Genomic DNA, 19724 nt, shown 5'->3' on the forward strand with positions numbered 1-19724 from the left:
GGATTGCTTAGCCAATAACATGGGAAATGCTGCATAGTTTTGATAAAGAGAGAATCTTTTATAGCTAAGGATGGTCTGCATTGTTACAAGGGCCCTTAATGTTGTTGAAATCCTGTGATTATTTCCAGTTCGTCATCCTAAAATGGCTTCTGCACCTGCTCTAAATTACTCAGGTATTACTGTCTGTACGCTGCTTATTGTTCCCATCCACCATGCTGTAGTGACATTAACCGTAGCTTAACAGTCACTTGTACAGTCACATTAACCCCGTTTTGCCGTTCCTTTTCTCCTCGTAGGACAAGCTCGCTTGTTTTGTTTGTTTTACATATCTTAGATCAAATATAAGATACAGTCAATGTTATTTCCCTTTCTTTCTGGCTTACAGTGTGTTATGACTGTTTGTTAGATTTATTTTCAGAGGTTGAAGAATAGATGCACTGTCATATTGGAAGAGTTGAGTTGGAGTGCCATCTACAGTTGAAACTGCCTGATTGTAGATAGAGGCTTGAGAGTGTGTGTTGTTTATGGAGAATACTTTTTGTTGTATGCATGGGTTAAACTTTTAATAACTGCCATGACTTGCATAATGTGGTGTAGTAGTATAGTTCTAGCTGTGGTTTATTTCATCCCATTGGTTAATGAAGGAACTGCATGAATGAAAACCTTTATTTTTAGCTCAGTGGGGCAACCCTTTCATTTCGGAGTGAACTGAAACCTATTGTCTGTCTATTCATTGTTAGAATACTTCCGTTCCAACACCTCAAGTGTCGGTGGGGCCGAGAACAAAGGTCTGCTCGGATTCTTTAAGTTCAACAGAAGGAAATCAAAGGTAAGACGGCACAGTTCACTTATGTTCCAACAGAGTGACATTTATCCCATTGGCTTGGCTAATTTAACACCATAATATCATCTAGAACATACTACAAGGCACCATGCATAGGCTACTCACTAAGAGAGTGTGTCTGCAGATCAAGCTGACTTTAAACTGCTGACTTACTACTACTATATGTTGAAATGCAGGAAAAGGAAGCATATTTTTTCTGTGTTTGATTACTTAAATAGCTACTGTTATTCTTGAGCTCAACATATGATGGATTTCCATAAAAAATAATCAGTCTTACAGATTTTACTGTCCCCGTGGAAAGGGCTTTTTAACCCTAGAGCTGTAGGAGTACTGCTATCATCTGTCAAATAACTGAAATAACTGCATGTCATGCTTGTATTGTAGTTGCATTCTGATGTATTGCATGTTAGACGTACATTCCATTTCAGACTGAAGAACAGTCGCCTACTATGGACATGGATGGTCTTGATAATAATATTATTCAAAATACTGAAAAGCACTACAATGTAAGTACTACTAACCCTCCTCTGAAATGTCTGGGTGTGGTAATTGACATCTTGCATTATATTTTCTTTCAATACTCAAATCTCATTCAATAAGTGCAGTCTCATTCATTTAGCAGGAAGATAAATTATGCTTTTGAGTTCTATTCTCTTGTAGATGTTCCAAAACCCACCACCTTGTAACAGATAGCGTTTTATGCCCCACAAAAATGAAAACACATGAGCTCAACTTTGGTTTTCTTTTCAGTAGGGTTGCAAAATTCCCATAACATTCCCAAAATCCCAAGTTTTTCCAGAAATCATGGTTGTACAATTCCAAGTATCGGTTGGGAATAAGCAGGAAATCCAGAACTCTCCAACAAGGATTTCTGGAAAACCTAGGAATTTTGGGAAAGCTACCATTATTTTGTAACCCTACTTTTCAGCCTGTGCCTCCTCCTCTCGATATAGCTGATTGTCTGTTCTGCTCATGTACCACTAGAGGGCAGACTTGACAAGCTGATCCCACGTCTTCAGATTCCCCTCAGTCAATTACAGTACCTTGATGGATTTAAAGTTTCTGCAGCAAGTCAACCTGAAATAAATGAAAGCCTTGAATTATTGCTTAATCTTTGATCAGCTTTACTCAGTGACACACACAATGTATTTAATAGTACGTTTGTAATACAATAGTAGTTATAGCAGTAGGGTCGGTTTCTTGGGAATAGTTTCTACTCCATCGTGGAGTTCTTTGTATGTGGTGTGCATGTGTGCTAAAACATTATTATATTAGAGCAAACATTGAACAGGCTACCTGTTTGGAAGGTAATTTAATCAGTTTTATACAATTACAGAGGAATCTATTACAGGCAGCTATCTGGGATACACCTCAAATCAATATGGGTATTTTATTGGATTTCCCATAAGACCTTGGTGGATCTCTCCTGCTCATTTGAGTCAAGCCCCAGGGCGTGCACGCACACACACACACACACACACCCTCTGTATCCTTAGTGATTATGTTACATCATCATACTATACCTGGCTACATTTATTCTGATATCTGGATACCATTATTAGCTGAACAGATGGGAAGATTTGTTGAGGACTGTTCATAACACAGACTGAAGTAGAACAGAATTGCATCTATGATGCAGTGTACAGTCCTTCATTGGACAAACTGATGGACCAATATGTTGAAGACTGTGTACATTGTGTATGATCTAAAGGAATGAAAACGACATTGCTTTGCTTGTGAGACACAGTTCTAGAGATGCTAAGGCATGCCAGAAATGATCCTGTCTGTTTTTTTTTTTTTTTTTTTTTTTTTTTTGTACAGAATGAAACTATTTCAGATCACATTTTGTCCTTGGAGAGGACAATAAGGGTGTGTTGCTGCCTCTAAATCATCATAGATGGCCATGCTCGGTTCTATCTGTCTCTAGTCTTGGCAGTGAGTACTCCACTTACAATGCATTTCCACCTTGGATATGCATGAGTGATAGGCATTGTGGTTAGCTTTCAGATTTCCTCCAGCATGGAATTACAGCTGTTCAGGTGAACTTTTCCCAAACTTTAATGACAAAGAAAGACCCAATAGCTTTTTTGGCTCTGGTCTGTAAATTATTTAAGGTTATATAACGTATACTACGCATTCATGGTAATTCCCTGCATGGAACATTCCGTTCCAACAGCTGAGTACAACAACAGCACGGATCCCAATTCAAAGTTACCGTAGTCTCTCCCTAAATTTAGAACGTGTGTTTGTGTTGGTCTTTCATAATTGAACATGCAGTGGATGTACTGAGGGACTCTCAGACAGCCGGGATATTAACAGTTCAGCCACACTCCTCCCTCAAATACACAGGCATTGAGCATGTTGCTCTACCAAGGAGAGGAGTTAACGTCGAGATCCTACTACTACTCAGGATATCCAGTAAGCCTCCCTATCTAAAAACATTGACCCCTAGTGGTCTGAATATTGACTTTGATCTCAGGCCCTTCTTATGAACAATTCTCTCTTTTATGAACAAGTCGTATAAATGCATATATTTTTTCTACAGCTTATCAGAGTACACCCAGTATGTTCCCCCTGTTGATGATGATGCTTATTATGCATTAAGGTTGAACCAACATATTACATGTAAAAAATACAAATGAAATCGGAAACAATTAAATATGTGAAATTGAATTAAACAATAATGTATGTTGATGCTAATATTGGGTGCAATATTCAATTATGTTTGCATATGATAACAATAGCCTAATATATTTAATATACCATAAACTATTGTTTTTTAACAGTTTCACTCAATTCATTCTAATTAATTTATTCATTATGACACACCCCTCACTATTGTCATTGGTTGCACTGTTTGTCTACATAACTTGGTTCAAGTATTCATGACATTACTCTGAAGAAGGCACAGTGATGCCGAAACGTTGGTGATTTACCCAATAAACTACTGGGAGTTTATATATGGAGTGTGCGACTCTCTTTATTTTTGTAGTTTATAGTTTATTCGCCGTTAGTCAGCACCTCCACACAAAATAATTTTTCTGGGTGTGCGCCAGCTCGTGTTTTTTATTGGTCTTTCATAATTGAACATGCAGTGGATGTACTGGGGGACTCTCAGAGAGACGGAATATTAACGGTTTAGCCACTCTCACTTTCATGTGAGAAGGTCGCCATGAACACATTAGCGCAGTGTGAAAAGTTCATCAGGGGAGGAGAGGGTTGGCTGCTGGCCAAGAATCACTCCCCAGTCCCTGCTGAACGCTGTCTGATTTCTAAAAATGCATTTCAGGCCCTTTCTCTCTCGTGGCATGGGATCAACCGGCAGAAGATTGAGGCTTTGGATTTACTGGAATATTTGCATATACATACTGTACATGTACAGTAGCCTATATATAGGCAGCATCCAATAGAAGGGAATAGAGTAAAGCTGACTAATGCACTGTGTAAAGTATGCCATGTCATCTATCCTTGGGATGCAATTATGCCCATGTATAAATCATGTGGTCCTCTGTAGCTCAGTTGGTAGAGCATGGTGCTTGCTATGCTAGAATTGTGGGTTTGATTCCTGGGACCAGCCATACATAAAATGTATGCATGCATGACTGTAAGTCTCTTTGGATAAAAGCTTCTGCTAGATGTTATATTATTTAGTCAGGAAGATCTAGTAGGTGGGAGAGGCACGTGTCATAAGAGAAGATCACAGGATGTGAAGGTCATAAAGATGAATGGTGTCGACTTAGCTGATCCAGGCTCTGTTCTTAGAGCGGGGCAGCAGTAAATCTACTGCAGGATTCTAAGACTCCAGCTAGGCTTTTGTTACATACATATTTTTCTCTTTGCTCTACATTACTGTATAGTAGCTCAGTCTGCTTTTCCAAGCTTATGCAATATGCAAGCATTTGGCAACTCACATCTCCCTCAAAGCCACACTGACTCTCCTTAGTAGACTAGACTAGTTTGATTGCGCTTGCCTGGTGTAATGGAACCAATGAAATAGTTCAAACCCTGCCCGCCTGGCACTCCAGGCAGGCTCAATCAAATGATGAAAAATATTTGAAAGAAAACAAATACCAGATCTGTTTGTGCTGTCTTGCCAACTCCTTTTTATGATCACTTGCCACGACATTGACTGTAGGAGTTGGAAAGGCAGTGCAAACAGATCCGGGACCAGGCTAAGTTTCAGATGCTTAGGAAAGCCTTTGATCGTCCCCCATTGCTCAGCAGCATCCCTCTCAGACAGACAGATGGTGTATTAGCGAGGCGAAGTAGCTGCAGAATGGTAATAAAGCTGACTGCAGCTGTCACAACTGTCACAAAGCATCCTGATTCAGCAGGGATCTGAGAGCCTCCTCTTGCAGACTAGACTGTTGTTTCTTGGAGACAGACCCAACCCTAAGTTTTGCATTAGCTTAATGTACCACTGCAATAACAGGCCATGATGAAGATATGCAGATATTTTACATGCAGTCCTTGGCCCTTGTTAGTCGGAGTCCCAAATGGCACCCTATTCTCTATATAGTATTATGTGTCCTTGTCAAAAGTAGTGCACAACATAGGGAATAGGGTGCCACTTGGGACACAGCATTAGTGAATAAAGGGCATGACCCATGCTCACCCTTCAGGACTGGCCCTTGACATTTCCACTGTCCACCATATCAACCTGTGATTTTGGTTTCTGAGACCATTTAGAATTATCTGACCTTTAAATGCCACTCAGTTCATATGTATCTCTGTTCCGTGTGTTTATAATTGTGTGTGTGTGTACTCACACATCTGTTTGTGTGAATGTGTCACATTATCTGTCTGTGTGCCATTATTATTATGTTCTCTCTCTACCTCCTCCTCCAGGGCCTGTCCACGGTGTCCATCGTACCCTGTGTGGAGGCTCGACCCAGCACCCTGGGCCAGTCCCAGTCCGTCATGAACATCTCCAGGATGTCCCCCAGGATAGAGCTTAAGAAGAGGCGGGCCCCCCCGGCCCCCACACCCTGCCAGGGCTGCTACACACTGGAGGCCTACCAGGTGAGAGGGCAACACACACACACACACACTTCAGGTCATGGTGACCTGTGTTTAGATCAACTATTGCAACATTGGCTAAACATTTCCTCTAATCTCCTTGTGTTGTTTGTGGATCTAATAGCAATAGTAGTAGTGTTATTTATCTTCTCTTGGTGTTGTTGTGGGGAATGTTGTTTTTTCACCATGTTTTGTTGGCTCTAATGGGTTTCTCTCCTCCTGTTGGAGCAAATGGGGTTTGTCTGGAACTGTGTGTTGTGGTCATAGTGACCGTTACTAACAGGAACACACTGCTTAATCTGTGAAATGGATTACATTCTAAATGCCACCCTATTCCCTATATAGTGAGCTACTTTTTAGCAGGGTCTATAGTGCACTATTTTTAACCAGAGCACTATGTAGGGAATAGGGTGCCATTTGGACACCGACTCCTGTTGAGAAGCACAAGGTGTCCACACAGTATTCTGTGTACTACTCACGCTGTTCTTCCAATCAGGATTTAATTTGGGTTTGTTGTTGTGGCTTCCAGTTTTTTTTTCTCTCCGCTGTCTGTTGTTATTATACCCTTTTATAGCGACAATTGATAACCTTTCAGACAATTAAATAAAGTGCCGCATCAGAAGCATTCAGTATTGTTTCCCTGATGACAATAAACGTAGCTGATTGATTTGCTGTTGTGTTGTTTTTATGCAGTCTTTTATGGTAGGGTAGCTAGATGTTTTCTTTTTACTAAATGTCTTGGTAAATCATGGTATTTAATGAACTTTAACATACTTTTTTAGGGTAGAGTGGTCTGCACGTAGGCAGCAGGCAGCCAGCAGGCAGCCAGCAGGCAGCCAGGTTGCATGCAGGCAGCTCGAGATTATTTGATTGACAAGTAAAATGCCTGTTCAGTGGTGCATCGAAGCTATCTCGAAGGTTTTCGTGTTGGCATTTAAAAAGCCATAGCGTTACCGTTACAGACAAACAAACATGCTGTAGCCGAGGTGCTTTCAAGGCGCCACATTCCATATGTCTGAAAAGGGTATTAGACACTGTTCAGAAACACCACACTGATGACGTCTTTATCAGTCCGTTCACCCAGAGATAAGCAACACTAGCTGTGCCGTGACTCGCTAGCACGAATGAGACAAAGCGTTGTGTTTGGAAGATGGCTGGCTGCATGTTGAGACACATGGCACATGGGCCTGATGTACCCTTTTGTGAGGGTTAGACAAGGACAGAGAGATCAGATGAGGACAGAGTGCCTGAGGGATGGGATGGCTGCGCTTAGGTCTCCTTTCCATGAGCCTGAGCTACTGGTAGGATGGCTAGTGTTGTAGTGATCACAATCTGTTCCCCTACGGTATGACTACACTCTGTATAGCAAAAGGTGCTATATAGAACCTAAAAGGGTTATTTGGCTGTACCCATAGGAGAACATTTTGAAGAACCCTTTTTGGTTCCAGGTAGAATCCTTTTGGTTCCAAAAAGGGTTCTCCCAGGTCATATTCTTATGGAACCAAAAAGGGTTCTCCCTGAAACCAAAAATAATATTTTTGGAACCCTTTTTTCTAAGAATGTTAAGCGGGGAATTACCAGGGACCTCACGATACGATATTATCACGATGCTTAAGTGCCGATACGATATGTAATGCGACTCTAACGATTCTATATGTATTGCAATTCAGTACTGTAATTTTAGATAAAATCATTGTTCCAAATATAATGCTCACCATATGTCTGCTGCAGAGGGACAAGAGAGAGCCATGAGAAAACAAGTGTTGATCAGTCATGGAAATAAAGGTGCTGAAAACAAATTGGCTTCCTATTTAAAAAGAAGATGGAGAACAAGCTATGGAGGAAAAATACTGGAGAGTTGGTGCAGATACAGCCAACTAGCGCAAAAATAATATTAAGATATTGTCAATATGATATATCGTCAAAAATAACATTTGATTGGTAACTGTATCAATCCCCCCCTCCCATCACTAGTTATGACCCTCTATTGATCTCAGTACAGTATCAATTTACAATCAATAGTCAAGCCCAAGGCCTTATTCAATCAAATAGCTAACTGGGTTTATCTGGGGTCAAGGCATTTTCTGCAATTTGGTACTGTATACATCTAATATATTGTGCTGAAGGAGTGTTTAAAGCCTTTATTAGGCAATTAGCTGACATTATGATTTGGACAGGAGTAGGCTAACATGCTGACGAGACGGCACATGCACGTGTGCGACATTGCTCGCATGTTGATTTTGTCCACCAACACTAGACGCGATCAGGACATGCAGGTTGAAATATCAAAACAAACTCAGAACCAACTACATTAATTTGGGGACAGGTCGAAAAGCATTAAACATTGATGTTAATTTAGCTAGCTAGCTAATTTGTCCTTGGATATAAACGTTAGGTTGTTATTTTACCTGAAATGCACAAGGTCCTCTACTCTGACAATTAATCCACAGATAAAAGGGTAAAAGTGTGTTTCTAGTAATCTCTCCTCCTTCAGGCTTCTTCTTCTTCTTTGGACTTTATATGGCGGTTGGCAACCAACTTTAATGTGCATTACCACCACCAACTGGATTGGAGTGTGGACCTCAGTTCATCTTTCAATCACCCACGTGGGTATATGCTACTAAAAACCAATGAGGAGATGACACGTGGGTATATGCTCCTAAAAACCAATGAGGAGATGGGAGAGGCGGGACTTGCAGCACATCACGCGTCACAAATAGAACCAAGTTTTATTTTAGCGCCTGGCTACGCATACACCAATTGGGGCGGCAGCGTAGCCTAGTGGTTAGAGTGTTGGACTAGTAACTGAAAGGTTGCAAGATCAAATCCCCAATCTGACAAGGTACAAATCTGTCATTATGCCCCTGAACAAGGCAGTTAACCCACTGTTCATTGGCCTAGGCCGTTGTGAGGGATGTGGTCAGCATGTAAGAGGTCATGTTTAGAATGCCTTTTGTGACATGGCCTAGCCTGCCGTCCTGAGCTTTCCGCTTCAGGGTTCGGTAATAGGTTTTACGCAGGCAGGCACACTTGTGTAAGCCTGTTTGGCATGCTGGAAAGGTAACATCAGACTCAGGCTTATGCAACAGTAGTCTCTAGTGACAGACAGACTGTTAACATAAACGCTGGTTTTGGTTCTGAGATTGCAGTAGTAATGCAGCAGTGGATGAGGTGTGTTTTGGTGGCACAATATCAAATATGTATAAGTGGGGTGTCGTGTTTCCAGAGGCAGACAGGCATGAAATCAGCTTGACAGGCTCTTTATGCCAATGTTACTGTACATAGTCAGAGCACAGGTGAGGTTGAGGGTTCAACAAACGAGACAAAAGTTTGCTGTAAATTTTTTTGTATATTTTCAAAAAGTATCTCTTGGATGAGATAACATTAGTGAACTCAGAAGACCACTGAAAGGGAAGGGGGTTAGGTAGGTTACAATAGTGATTGGTCTAAGAGACTTGGAGCCTACTGTAGGAACACAGTGTTGTACCTGATCATTATAGTCAGTACACGCTCAACACATTTGTAATAGACATATATGGTTCCCTTTTTGGGGGCTTCAATCTGCTCACTCCAGGGTAGATTTGCAAAATTCCAGTAACTTTCCAAAATAGCCAGGTTTTCCAGAAATCCTAGTTGGAGAATTCTAGATTCCTTGCTCCTTTTTTCCCCCTGATGCTGGGAATCTTCCAACCAGGATTTCTGGGAAACCTGGGAATCTTGGGAAAGTTACCAGAATTTTCCAATCATACTCTAAGGAGTGTTATTCTTCTCTGAATCTCAGTAGTTGACCTGATCTGTTCTCAAGTATTTAAATCAACGGTACACATGTCATGGAGCCTACTGAATATCCTCTGTTTTTCTCTGCAGCATGGCTCCTAGTGATGTTGATGTATCGACTCCTGGCTCTGCTTTCAGGGTGGACCTGCCAAGCAGCCCCTGAGTAGTACAGTCTGAGGCAGCATCCCTATTGGTCCTGGTCAAAAGTAGTGCACAATATAAGGAATAGGGTACCATTTGGGACGTAACCTCAGACTCCATCCCATCAAGGGGATAGCTGGCAGCACAGGCTAAGTGTGATTGATTGAGATGGCTAGCATTACCTGCATAAACCATTCCTTAGGGAGATGTCATAATCTGAACCAAGAGGGGTTTAGCCTTTCATAGCAATACGTCATTGGCTTTTTGTACTGCAGCGATTTTAATCCACTTTAATGTAGCCTACCGTTTTAATCTGTTTTAGCAAGATACAAGTTGTCTGTTTACAATCTTGCAAAGTTTGGATATTTCTTCATTGGGCTGATGGTACCATTCTCAGTAATAGTTGTGGTCCTTTTATTTTTATTTTTAAATTGAATTTGTGGGGAAACCTCATGACGGTTTTAATCAGTAGTGTTTTAAAATGTTCCACATTCTATAAGGTAACACTTTTTGAAGGTCACACATGATGCCTTTAAGAGGAAGCTTGTGATCTGAGTCATATGTTTGCAATCCCTCAGTTAGGCCTACATGATTGCTACCCAAGTAAACCATGTGGCTGCAGAACACTTTGAGTTAGAGTGAGAATGGTTGGTGCGGAAGCCTTAACTTACTCAACGCCTCTCTGAATTGGACTATTCAAGTGGCCTACCTTGGTTTTTCAGCCCATCTGCTGACAACCTCCATTTCCTTTGTAAATTATATTCTATCACTTAAGGCCATGCAGTTTATTTAGGTTGTCTTGTTTCACTTCATGCAAACTTGCCAGGGTATGTATGAGTGGTTAGGCAACACTGTGGATCTCTGCTGTGGAACAGTGTGATTTAAAATAAGTGGGAAACAGAAGCATGGGCAGCTCTAATAGTTTTGAGTGCAGATTTAGGGTGTATCCCATATGGCACCCCATTCCCTATATATTACACTACTTTTGACCAGAGCCCTGGTCAAAAGTAGGGCACTATATAGAGAAGTCTTTCCCAAACCTGGTTCTCGAGTACCCCCAACAGTACACATTTTTATTGTAACCCTGGACAAGCACACCGGATTCAACTTGTCAAATAATCATCAAGACCTCAATGAGTTGAATGAAGTGTGTTTGTCCAGGGCTACAATGAAAAAGTGTACTGTTGGGGACACTCAAGGACCAGGGTTGGGAAACACTGATATAGGGTTCCATTTAGGAGTCTCTCTATCATGCTCCTTTCCTCTTTCCTAAGGAAGAACACGTTGTGTTCTCAGGAACAAAGGAAGAGGCCCCTAATGCCAAAACAAACAGCCCACTGGAACTGTGTAGTCTACCATCTCTCTGTGTGTGTGTGTGTGTGTGTGTGTGTGTGTGTGTCAATCTAATGAAGTAGTGGTGGCGTCTTCTCACAGAAATGTTGTGGGGAATGTTGTTTTTTTCACCATGTTATGTTTTTATTTATTTCTTTATTTTATTTCACCTTTATTTAACCAGGTAGGCAAGTTGAGAACAAGTTCTCATTTACAATTGCGACCTGGCCAAGATAAAGCAAAGCAGTTCGACAACATACAAAAACAGAGTTACACATGGAGTAAAACAACATACAATCAATGATGCAGTAGAAAAAAAAGAAAAAAAAAGAAGATTATGTACAATGTGAGCAAATGATGTGAGATAAGGGAGGTAAAGGCAAAAAAATGCCATGGTGGCAAAGTAAATAAAGTATAGCAAGAAAAACACTGGAATGGTAGATTTGTAGTTTGAAGAAGTTCAGAGATAAAATATAAATAATATGGTGCAAAGGAGCAAAATAAATAAATACAGTAGGGGAAGAGGTAGTAGTTTGGGCTAAATTATAGATGGGCTATGTACAGATGCAGTGATCTGTGAGCTGCTCTGACAGCTGGTGCTTAAAGCTAGTGAGGTAGATAAGTGTTTCCAGTTTCAGAGATTTTTGTAGTTCGTTCCAGTCATTGGCAGCAGAGAACTGGAAGGAGAGACGACCAAAGGAGGAGTTGGCTTTAGGGGTGACCAGAGAGATATACCTGCTGGAGCGCGTGCTACAGGTGGGTGCTGCTATGGTGACCAGTGAGCGGAGATAAGGGGGGACTTTACCTAGCAGGGTCTTGTAGATGACCTGGAGCCAATGTGTTTGGCGACGATTATGAAGCGAAGGCCAGCCAACGAGAGCGTACAGGTCGCAGTGGTGGGTAGTATATGGGGCTTTGGTGACAAAACGGATGGCACTGTGATAGACTGCATCCAGCTTGTTGAGTAGGGTATTGGAAGCTATTTTGTAAATGACATCGCCGAAGTCGAGGATTGGTAGGATGGTCAGTTTTACGAGGGTATGTTTGGCAGCATGAGTGAAGGATGCTTTGTTGCGAAATAGGAAGCCGATTCGAGATTTCACTTTGGATTGGAGATGATTGATGTGAGTCTGGAAGGAGAGTTTACAGTCTAACCAGACACCTAGGTATTTGTAGTTGTCCACATATTCTAAGTTAGAACCGTCCAGAGAAGTGATGCTGGACAGGCGGGCAGGTGCAGGCAGCGATCGGTTGAAGAGCATGCATTTAGTTTTACTTGTATTTAGGAGCAGTTGGAGACCACGGAAGGAGAGTTGAATGGCATTGAAGCTCGTCTGGAGGGTTGTTAACACAGTGTCCAAAGAAGGGCCAGAAGTGTACAGAATGGTGTCGTCTGCGTAGAGGTGGATCAGAGATTCACCAGCAGCAAGAGCGACATCATTTATGTATACAGAGAAAAGAGTTGGCCCAAGAATTGAACCCTGTGGTACCCCCATAGAGACTGCCAGAGGTCCAGACAGTAGGCCCTCCAATTTGACACACTGAACTCTGTCAGAGAAGTAGTTGGTGAACCAGGCGACGCAATCGTTTGAGAAACCAAGGCTACTGAGTCTGCCGATGAGGATGTGGTGATTAACAGAGTCAAAAGCTTTGGCCAGGTCAATGAATACGGCAGCACAGTATTGTTTCTTATCGATGGCGGTTACGATGTCGTTTAGGACCTTGAGCGTGGCTGAGGTGCACCCATGACCAGCTCTGAAACCAGATTGCATAGCGGAGAGGGTGCGGTGGGATTCGAAATGGTCGGTAATCTGTTTGTTAACTTGGCTTTCGAAGACCTTAGAAAGGCAGGGTAGGATGGATATAGGTCTGTAGCAATTTGGGTCAAGAGTGTCACCTCCTTTGAAGAGGGGGATGACAGCAGCTGCTTTCCAATCTATGGGAATCTCAGACGACACGAAAGAGAGGTTGAACAGGCTAGTAATAGGGGTTGCAATAATTTCGGCAGATCATTTTAGAAAGAAAGGGTCCAGATTGTCAAGCCCAGCTGATTTGTAGAGGTCCAGATTTTGCAGCTCTTTCAGAACATCAGCTGAATGGATTTGGGAGAAGGAGAAATGGGGGAGGCTTGGGCGAGTAGCTGTGGGGGGTGCAGTGCTGTTGAATGGAGTAGGGGTAGTTAGGTGGAAAGCATGGCCAGCCGTAGAAAAATGCTTGTTGAAATTCTCAATTATAGTGGGCTTATCGGTGGTGACAGAGTTTCCTATCCTCAGTGCAGTGGGCAGTTGGGAGGAGGTGTTCTTATTCTCCATGGACTTTACAATGTCCCAGAACTTTTTAGAGTTGGAGTTGCACGAAGCGAATTTCTGTTTGAAAAAGCTAGCCTTGGCGTTTCTAACTGCCTGTGTGTATTGGTTTCTAACTTCCCTAAAAAGTTGCATATCGCGGGGGCAGTTCGATGCTAATGCAGAACGCCACAGGATATTTTTGTGTTGGTTAAGGGCAGTCAGGTCTGGGAGAACCAAGGGCTATATCTGTTCCTGGTTCTAAATTTCTTGAAAGGGGCATGCTTATTTAAGATGGAGAGGAAGGCATTTTTAAAAAATAACCAGGCATCCTCTACTGACGGGATGAGGTCAATATCCTTCCAGGATACCAGGGCCAGGTCGATTAGAAAGGCTTGCTCGTTGAAATGTTTCAGGGAGTGTTTGACAGTGATGAGTGGAGGTCGTTTGACCGCTGACCCATTACGGGTGCAGGCAATGAGGCAGTGATCGCTGAGATCTTGGTTGAAAACAGCAGAGGTGTATTTAGAGGGCACGTTGGTTAGGATGATATCTATGAGGGTGCCAGTGTTTGCGGCTTTGGGGTTGTACCAGGTGGGTTCATTAATAATTTGTGTGAGATTGAGGGCATCAAGCTTGGATTGTAGGATGGCTGGGGTGTTAAGCATGTCCCAGTTTAGGTCACCTAGTAGCACGAGCTCTGAAGATAGATGGGGGGCAATCAGTTCACATATGGTGTCCAGAGCACAACTAGGGGCCGAGGGGGGTCTATAGCAGGCGGCAACGGTGAGAGACTTGTTTTTGGAGAGGTGGATTTTTAAAAGTAGAAGTTCAAATTGTTTGGGTACAGACCTGGATAGCAGGACAGAACTCTGCAGGCTATCTCTGCAGTAGATTGCAACACCGCCCCCTTTGGTCGTTCTATCTTGTCTGAAAACGTTGTAGTTAGGGATGAAGATTTCAGAGTTTTTGGTGGAGTTCCTAAGCCAAGATTCAGACACAGCTAGGACATCCGGGTTGGCAGAGTGTGCTAAAGCAGTGAATAAAACAAACTTAGGGAGGAGGCTTCTAATGTTAACATGCATGAAACCAAGGTTATTACGGTTACAGAAGTCATCAAAAGAGAGCGCCTGGGGAGTAGGAGTGGAGCCAGGCACTGCAGGGCCTGGATTCACCTCTACATCCCCAGAGGAGCAGAGAAGAATAAGTATGAGGGTACGGCTAAAAGCTATAAGAATTGGTCGTCTGTGACGTCCAGAATAGAGAGAAAAAGGAGCAGGTTTCTGGGGGCGATAAAATAGCTTCAAGGTATAATGTACAGACAAAGTTATGGTGGGATGTGAGTACAGAGGAGGTAAACCTAGGCATTTAGTGATTATGAGAGAGATATTGTCTCTAGAAACATCATTGAAACCAGAAGATATCATAGCATGTGTGGGTGGAGGAACTGAGAGGTTGGATAAGGTATAATGAGCAGGGCTAGAGGCTCTACAGTGAAATAAGCCAATAAACACTAACCAGAACAGCAATGGAGAAGGCATATTGACATTAAGGAGAGGCATGCTTAGCCGAGTGATCAAAGGGTCCAGTGAGATTCAGACAGCTAGCCGGGCCATAGGTAGCAAGCTGGTGGAAGATGGGAGGGAGGTCTGTTTTTAGCCACCTCGTGCGTTTCCGTCTGTGGGTTAGTGGGGTTCCGTGTGGAAGGGGGGACCAGTCCAAGTTGGCAAAATAGTTAGTTATAGTGGCCCAAGAAAAGTGTCCGATAGACCTATTCAGATCGCAGCCGAAAAGACAGCTAACGATTAGCGGGCCGCAGATGGGCGATCAGGTTACGTCGCGACGGAGGGGACAGTTGGATAACTCCCTCGGGCAGATAACGTCGGTGGTCCAGTCGTGAAGACCCGATGGGGCTCCGCATCGGCAGTAAAACGGGTCAGGATAGGTGAGTTGTAGCCCAGGAGACACTTCAGCTGGCTAGCTCGGGAATAGCCCAGGAGTGGCTGACGGAACTCTTCAGCTGGCTAGCTCCGTAATAATGTGTGTTAATTCCGTGACCGACGTTGCCAATAGTCACTCAGGTAGCAGCTAGTTAGCTGCAAGATCCAGGTGTAAATGTCCAGAGCCTGCGGTAGAAATCGGGGAAAGGAGAGAGAATAGGTCCGGTATGCTCTGGTCTGAGTCGCGCTGTACAAAAACTGGCGATAGCTTTTCGAGCTAATGGATAGCTGAGGACAGCTAACCGTGGCTAGCTGAACTTCAACGTTAGCCAGTGAAAATGGCTAACCTCTTGCTAGCTTCTGTTGTGGAATTCAGATGAGGTAAATAATACTTTATTTTTTAAATTGGTGAGGTGGGTTGCAGGAGAGTGCTTTGAGGTTGAGTTTAGAATAAAAAAAAATATATATATATATTAAAAGATAAGTGAAGAAAAAAATATGTAAATATATATATACACGGGACACGACAAGAGGAGGGTAGAGGACGTCTGAACTGCTACGCCATCTTGGATGAAAGATGTTGGCTCTAATGAGCTTCTCTCCTCCTGTTGGAGATAATGGGGCTTGTTTGGAGCTGTGTTTTGTGTTTATGTTCACATTTAAATCATTATTTCCAAATCACAGTCAAGTTTTTGAAATAATTGTTTTGTACCTAAAAGAATGACAAAAAACCTAGGCGTTGTTGTGGTTTTATGTTGGAATGTAATCTTAACCTTAGCAGACAAAGTCATATCCAGCACTGATAAAGATGATATAATGGAATATTTTCACTACAGTTGGCAGAGTAGTCCACACTTCATCTACAGTCATACATTGGTTCTCTATTTGAAGTGGACTTATGCCATGAGCACTGATCTACTTTTACTTTCAAATTGGTGTATGTGTGTGCACGTACTTACAGATGTGCGCGCGCGCATGTGTGTGTGTGTAAGCAAGCGTGCACATTTTTCTGTGTGTGTGTGTGTGGTCTGACCATAAAGAGCCTCTAAATTCACTGTGCCAGCTCTGGAGTGGTGTGCTGTGTTGAGTAATTCAAAAGCTGGAGCTTTGGCAGCCAGGGGACTGAGCCTGCATCCTCCTATTCACTTAATAGTGTGCTACTTTTGACCAGGGCCCATAGTGCTCTAGTCTAACGTAGTGCACTATGGGTCCCATTTGGGACATAGACCAAGTCAACCATTAAGGAGTGAGCTAGCATTCCTGCAGGATTAGGGGGTAGAAAAGCTATAGAAATATTTGACTGAATGATCGCATTGAGTGGCAGCACATCAGTGTATAGTAAATGTGATTTGATGCAGTCTGTGATATAGAGTTAGTAGAGATGGGTTGTGCAAGTGGTAGGTAGGCAAGTCTGACTGGGTGAGAGAGTGCACAGCAGTTTGGGCATGGCTCATGGAAAATCACCTCAGGCTTGAAATTGCGATGAAAGTAGCAACAAGCCATAAAAAAGGATTTGTCAAAACTTTTTATTTTTTATTCCTTGAATGTGGTTGAAGTAAGTCAGAATGTCCTTTTTTATTTTTATATTCTAAGAAAAGACATGTGGTGTTTCTCTGGGATTGAGTCATTGTGGTTACAGCACTGTGTTACTTACCGCCCGCCACCTTGCACTTCTTTACAGAGGTAGAGTTGCGTAAACTCCCTGAACTGTGTATGCACCTCCACCAACTCCACCATCACACCACCGTTCATACTTGTCAGTCTCTGGCATACCATAGCATGTGGGGCAAAGTTGAGGCTGTAATGGAGGACTGACTGGGATATGAAGATGGATGTGCATGTGTGTACGTATGTGTGCATGACCATGTGGGTGCACGTGTGTGACTGATTGGCTGCTCTTCAGAGTGAAAGACAATACTGTGCTGCAGAACGAAGCGACAGCGTCTTCTCAGACTAATCATGCCATTCTCTATGAATGATCCATACTACTGTTGTATTGGAGTGTAAACATATCAGGGGAATTGATTGTGTTGCTCAGCTATGGATTACGGTTTAAAGTGACTGAGTGGTCCACTCTGGGATTTAGAGGAGCCAACTTAAGTCTGGGGAACATGTACATTAGATTGGCCAAACGGAGACCAAAGCTTCCCTTGCTTAGTATATTTAATAACCCTGCATGGCAATGGTTTAGCTCCCGTCTAAATCTGATATATATGTTGGAAGCATAACGACAGCAATATAAACCATTTGCACGCACACTTTAGAGAGTGGTGAATATTTCTCATTGGACCATACGTTTACTGGATAGTTTTGAGACAGTGAGTTGTGTCAGGTCAACTTTGTGAATCTAATGGAGCATGTAAGATGAGGGAGCATGGGGAGTTACAGTCTGTCAGTGGTAGAGTGAATAGTTATACCAGGGTAATGGCTGTCTGTCTCTGCCATGAAGATAGAGGGCTCTGGATGACTACTTTAAAATGGACATAGCCCTCAATGGGGCTGCCCATGCTGTCACAGAGGATGCCATTTGCACGGATAGAACGTGTGCTGTCTTTCCACATCTATGGTCTCTGTAGTGGAGGCCTGGCTCATTGAGTTCATAAACAGCTCACCAGTTGACATACGGAGAGATGACAGTAGTAGTACAGACGGTTTGTAGCAGGGGGAATATTTGTTGAAGATATAAGGAGGTGTTGACCCATTTTAATTAGGGCTGGGAATTGCCAGGGACGTCATGATACGTTATTATCACGATACGTAGGTGCCGATACGATATGTATTGCAATTCTCACTGTGGTGGCAGAATTTATCACAACATCATGATTCTATAATATTGCAATTTGATATTGCGAATTGATGTTCCAAACATATTGTTCACTATATGTCTGCTGCAGAGAGACGAGAGAGCATGAGAAAATGTTTTTATCAGTCATGGAAATAAAATAGCTGAAAACATGTTGACTCACTATTTAAAAAGAAGATGGAGAGCAAGCTATAGGATGAAAAATACCGGAGTTTTGGCGCAGGTACAGCCGACTAGCTAACGCTACCTAGCAAAAAATATATAATATATATATATATATATATATATATATATATATATATATATATATATATATATATATATATATATATATACACTACTGTTCAAAAGTTTGGGTTTACTTAGAAATATCCTTGTTTTTGAAAGAAAAGCACATTTTTTTGTTCATTAAAATAACATCAAATTGATCAGAAATACAGTGTAGACATTGCTAATGTTGTAAATTACTATTGTAGCTGGAAACATCTGATTTTTAATGGAATATCTACATAGGCGTACAGAGGCCCATTATCAGCAACCATCACTTCTGCGTTCCAATGGCACATTGTGTTAGCTAATCCAAGTTTATCATTTTAAACGGCTTTTTGATCATTAAAAAACCATTTTGCAATTATGTTAGCTCAGCTGAAAACTGTTGTTCGGATTAAAGAAGCAATAAAACTGGCCTTCTTTAGATTAGGTGAGTATCTGGAGCATCAGCATTTGTGGGTTCGATTACAGGCTCAAAATGTCCAGAAACAAATAACTTTATTCTGAAACTTGTCAGTCTATTCTTGTTTTGAGAAATGAAGGCTATTCCATGCGAGAAATTGCCAAGAAACTGAAGACCTCATACAACGCTGTATACTACTCCCTTCACAGAACAGTGCAAACTGGCTCTAACCAGAATAGAAAGAGGAGTGGGAGGCCCCGGTGCACAACTGAGCAAGAGGACAAGTACATTAGAGTGTCTAGTTTGAGAAACAGACGCCTCACAAGTCCTCAACTGGCAGCTTCATTAAATAGTACCCGCAAAACACCAGTCTCAACATTAACAGTGAAGGGGCGACTCCAGGATGCTGGCCTTCTAGGCATATTGGTGTGGCTGGCTTCCGGGTTAAGTGGGGCATTGTGTCCAGCAGCATAGCTTGTTTGGGTTTTGTGTCTCGGAGGATGCACGGCTCATGACCTTCGCCTCTCCCGAGTCCGTATGGGAGTTGCAGCAATGAGACAAGACTGTAACCACCAATTGGATACCACAAAATTTGTGAGAAAAAGGGCTAAAAAATTTATGTAATGTATTGGATTTGTCCCAAACATAACATTTTGTATTCAAGGGAAAAGGTTAATGACTATTTTAGTATTGAAGTTTTAATGTTGCTTTTCCACATTTTTTGAAGTATTACTTTATTGCCTTGTTGAAATCAGGATGCATGTTATGAAATATTTGTATTCTGTACTGGCTTCCTTCTTTTCAACCTGTCAATTAGATTAGTATTGTGGAGTAACTACAATGTTGTTTATCCATCCTCAGTTTTCTCCTATCACAACTATTTTGAGATGAGGCTTATGCGCCCAAACTC

General features: G+C 42.2%; 1 protein-coding gene across 7 annotated transcripts in view; it reads left to right on the plus strand.

Moving 5' to 3' along the window:
• LOC106579857 (protein cordon-bleu) overlaps nt 1-19724 on the plus strand; it is a 78478-nt gene that overhangs the window by 40511 nt on the left and 18243 nt on the right. For 4 of the 7 annotated variants that reach the window (XM_082961913.1, XM_082961917.1, XM_014160227.3 and 1 more), the window contains 4 exons: nt 129-173; nt 741-829; nt 1273-1350; nt 5693-5866. In XM_082961913.1, coding sequence (XP_082818039.1) covers nt 129-173; nt 741-829; nt 1273-1350; nt 5693-5866 — 386 coding nt within the window. The remainder of the gene's footprint in view (nt 1-128; nt 174-740; nt 830-1272; nt 1351-5692; nt 5867-19724) is intronic. The other 3 variants (XM_082961918.1, XM_082961921.1, XM_082961923.1) reach the window with 3 other exon arrangements.

Source organism: Salmo salar, chromosome 02, assembly GCF_965601325.2.
Source record: "Salmo salar chromosome 02, fSalSal1, whole genome shotgun sequence".
NCBI lineage: Eukaryota > Metazoa > Chordata > Actinopteri > Salmoniformes > Salmonidae > Salmo > Salmo salar.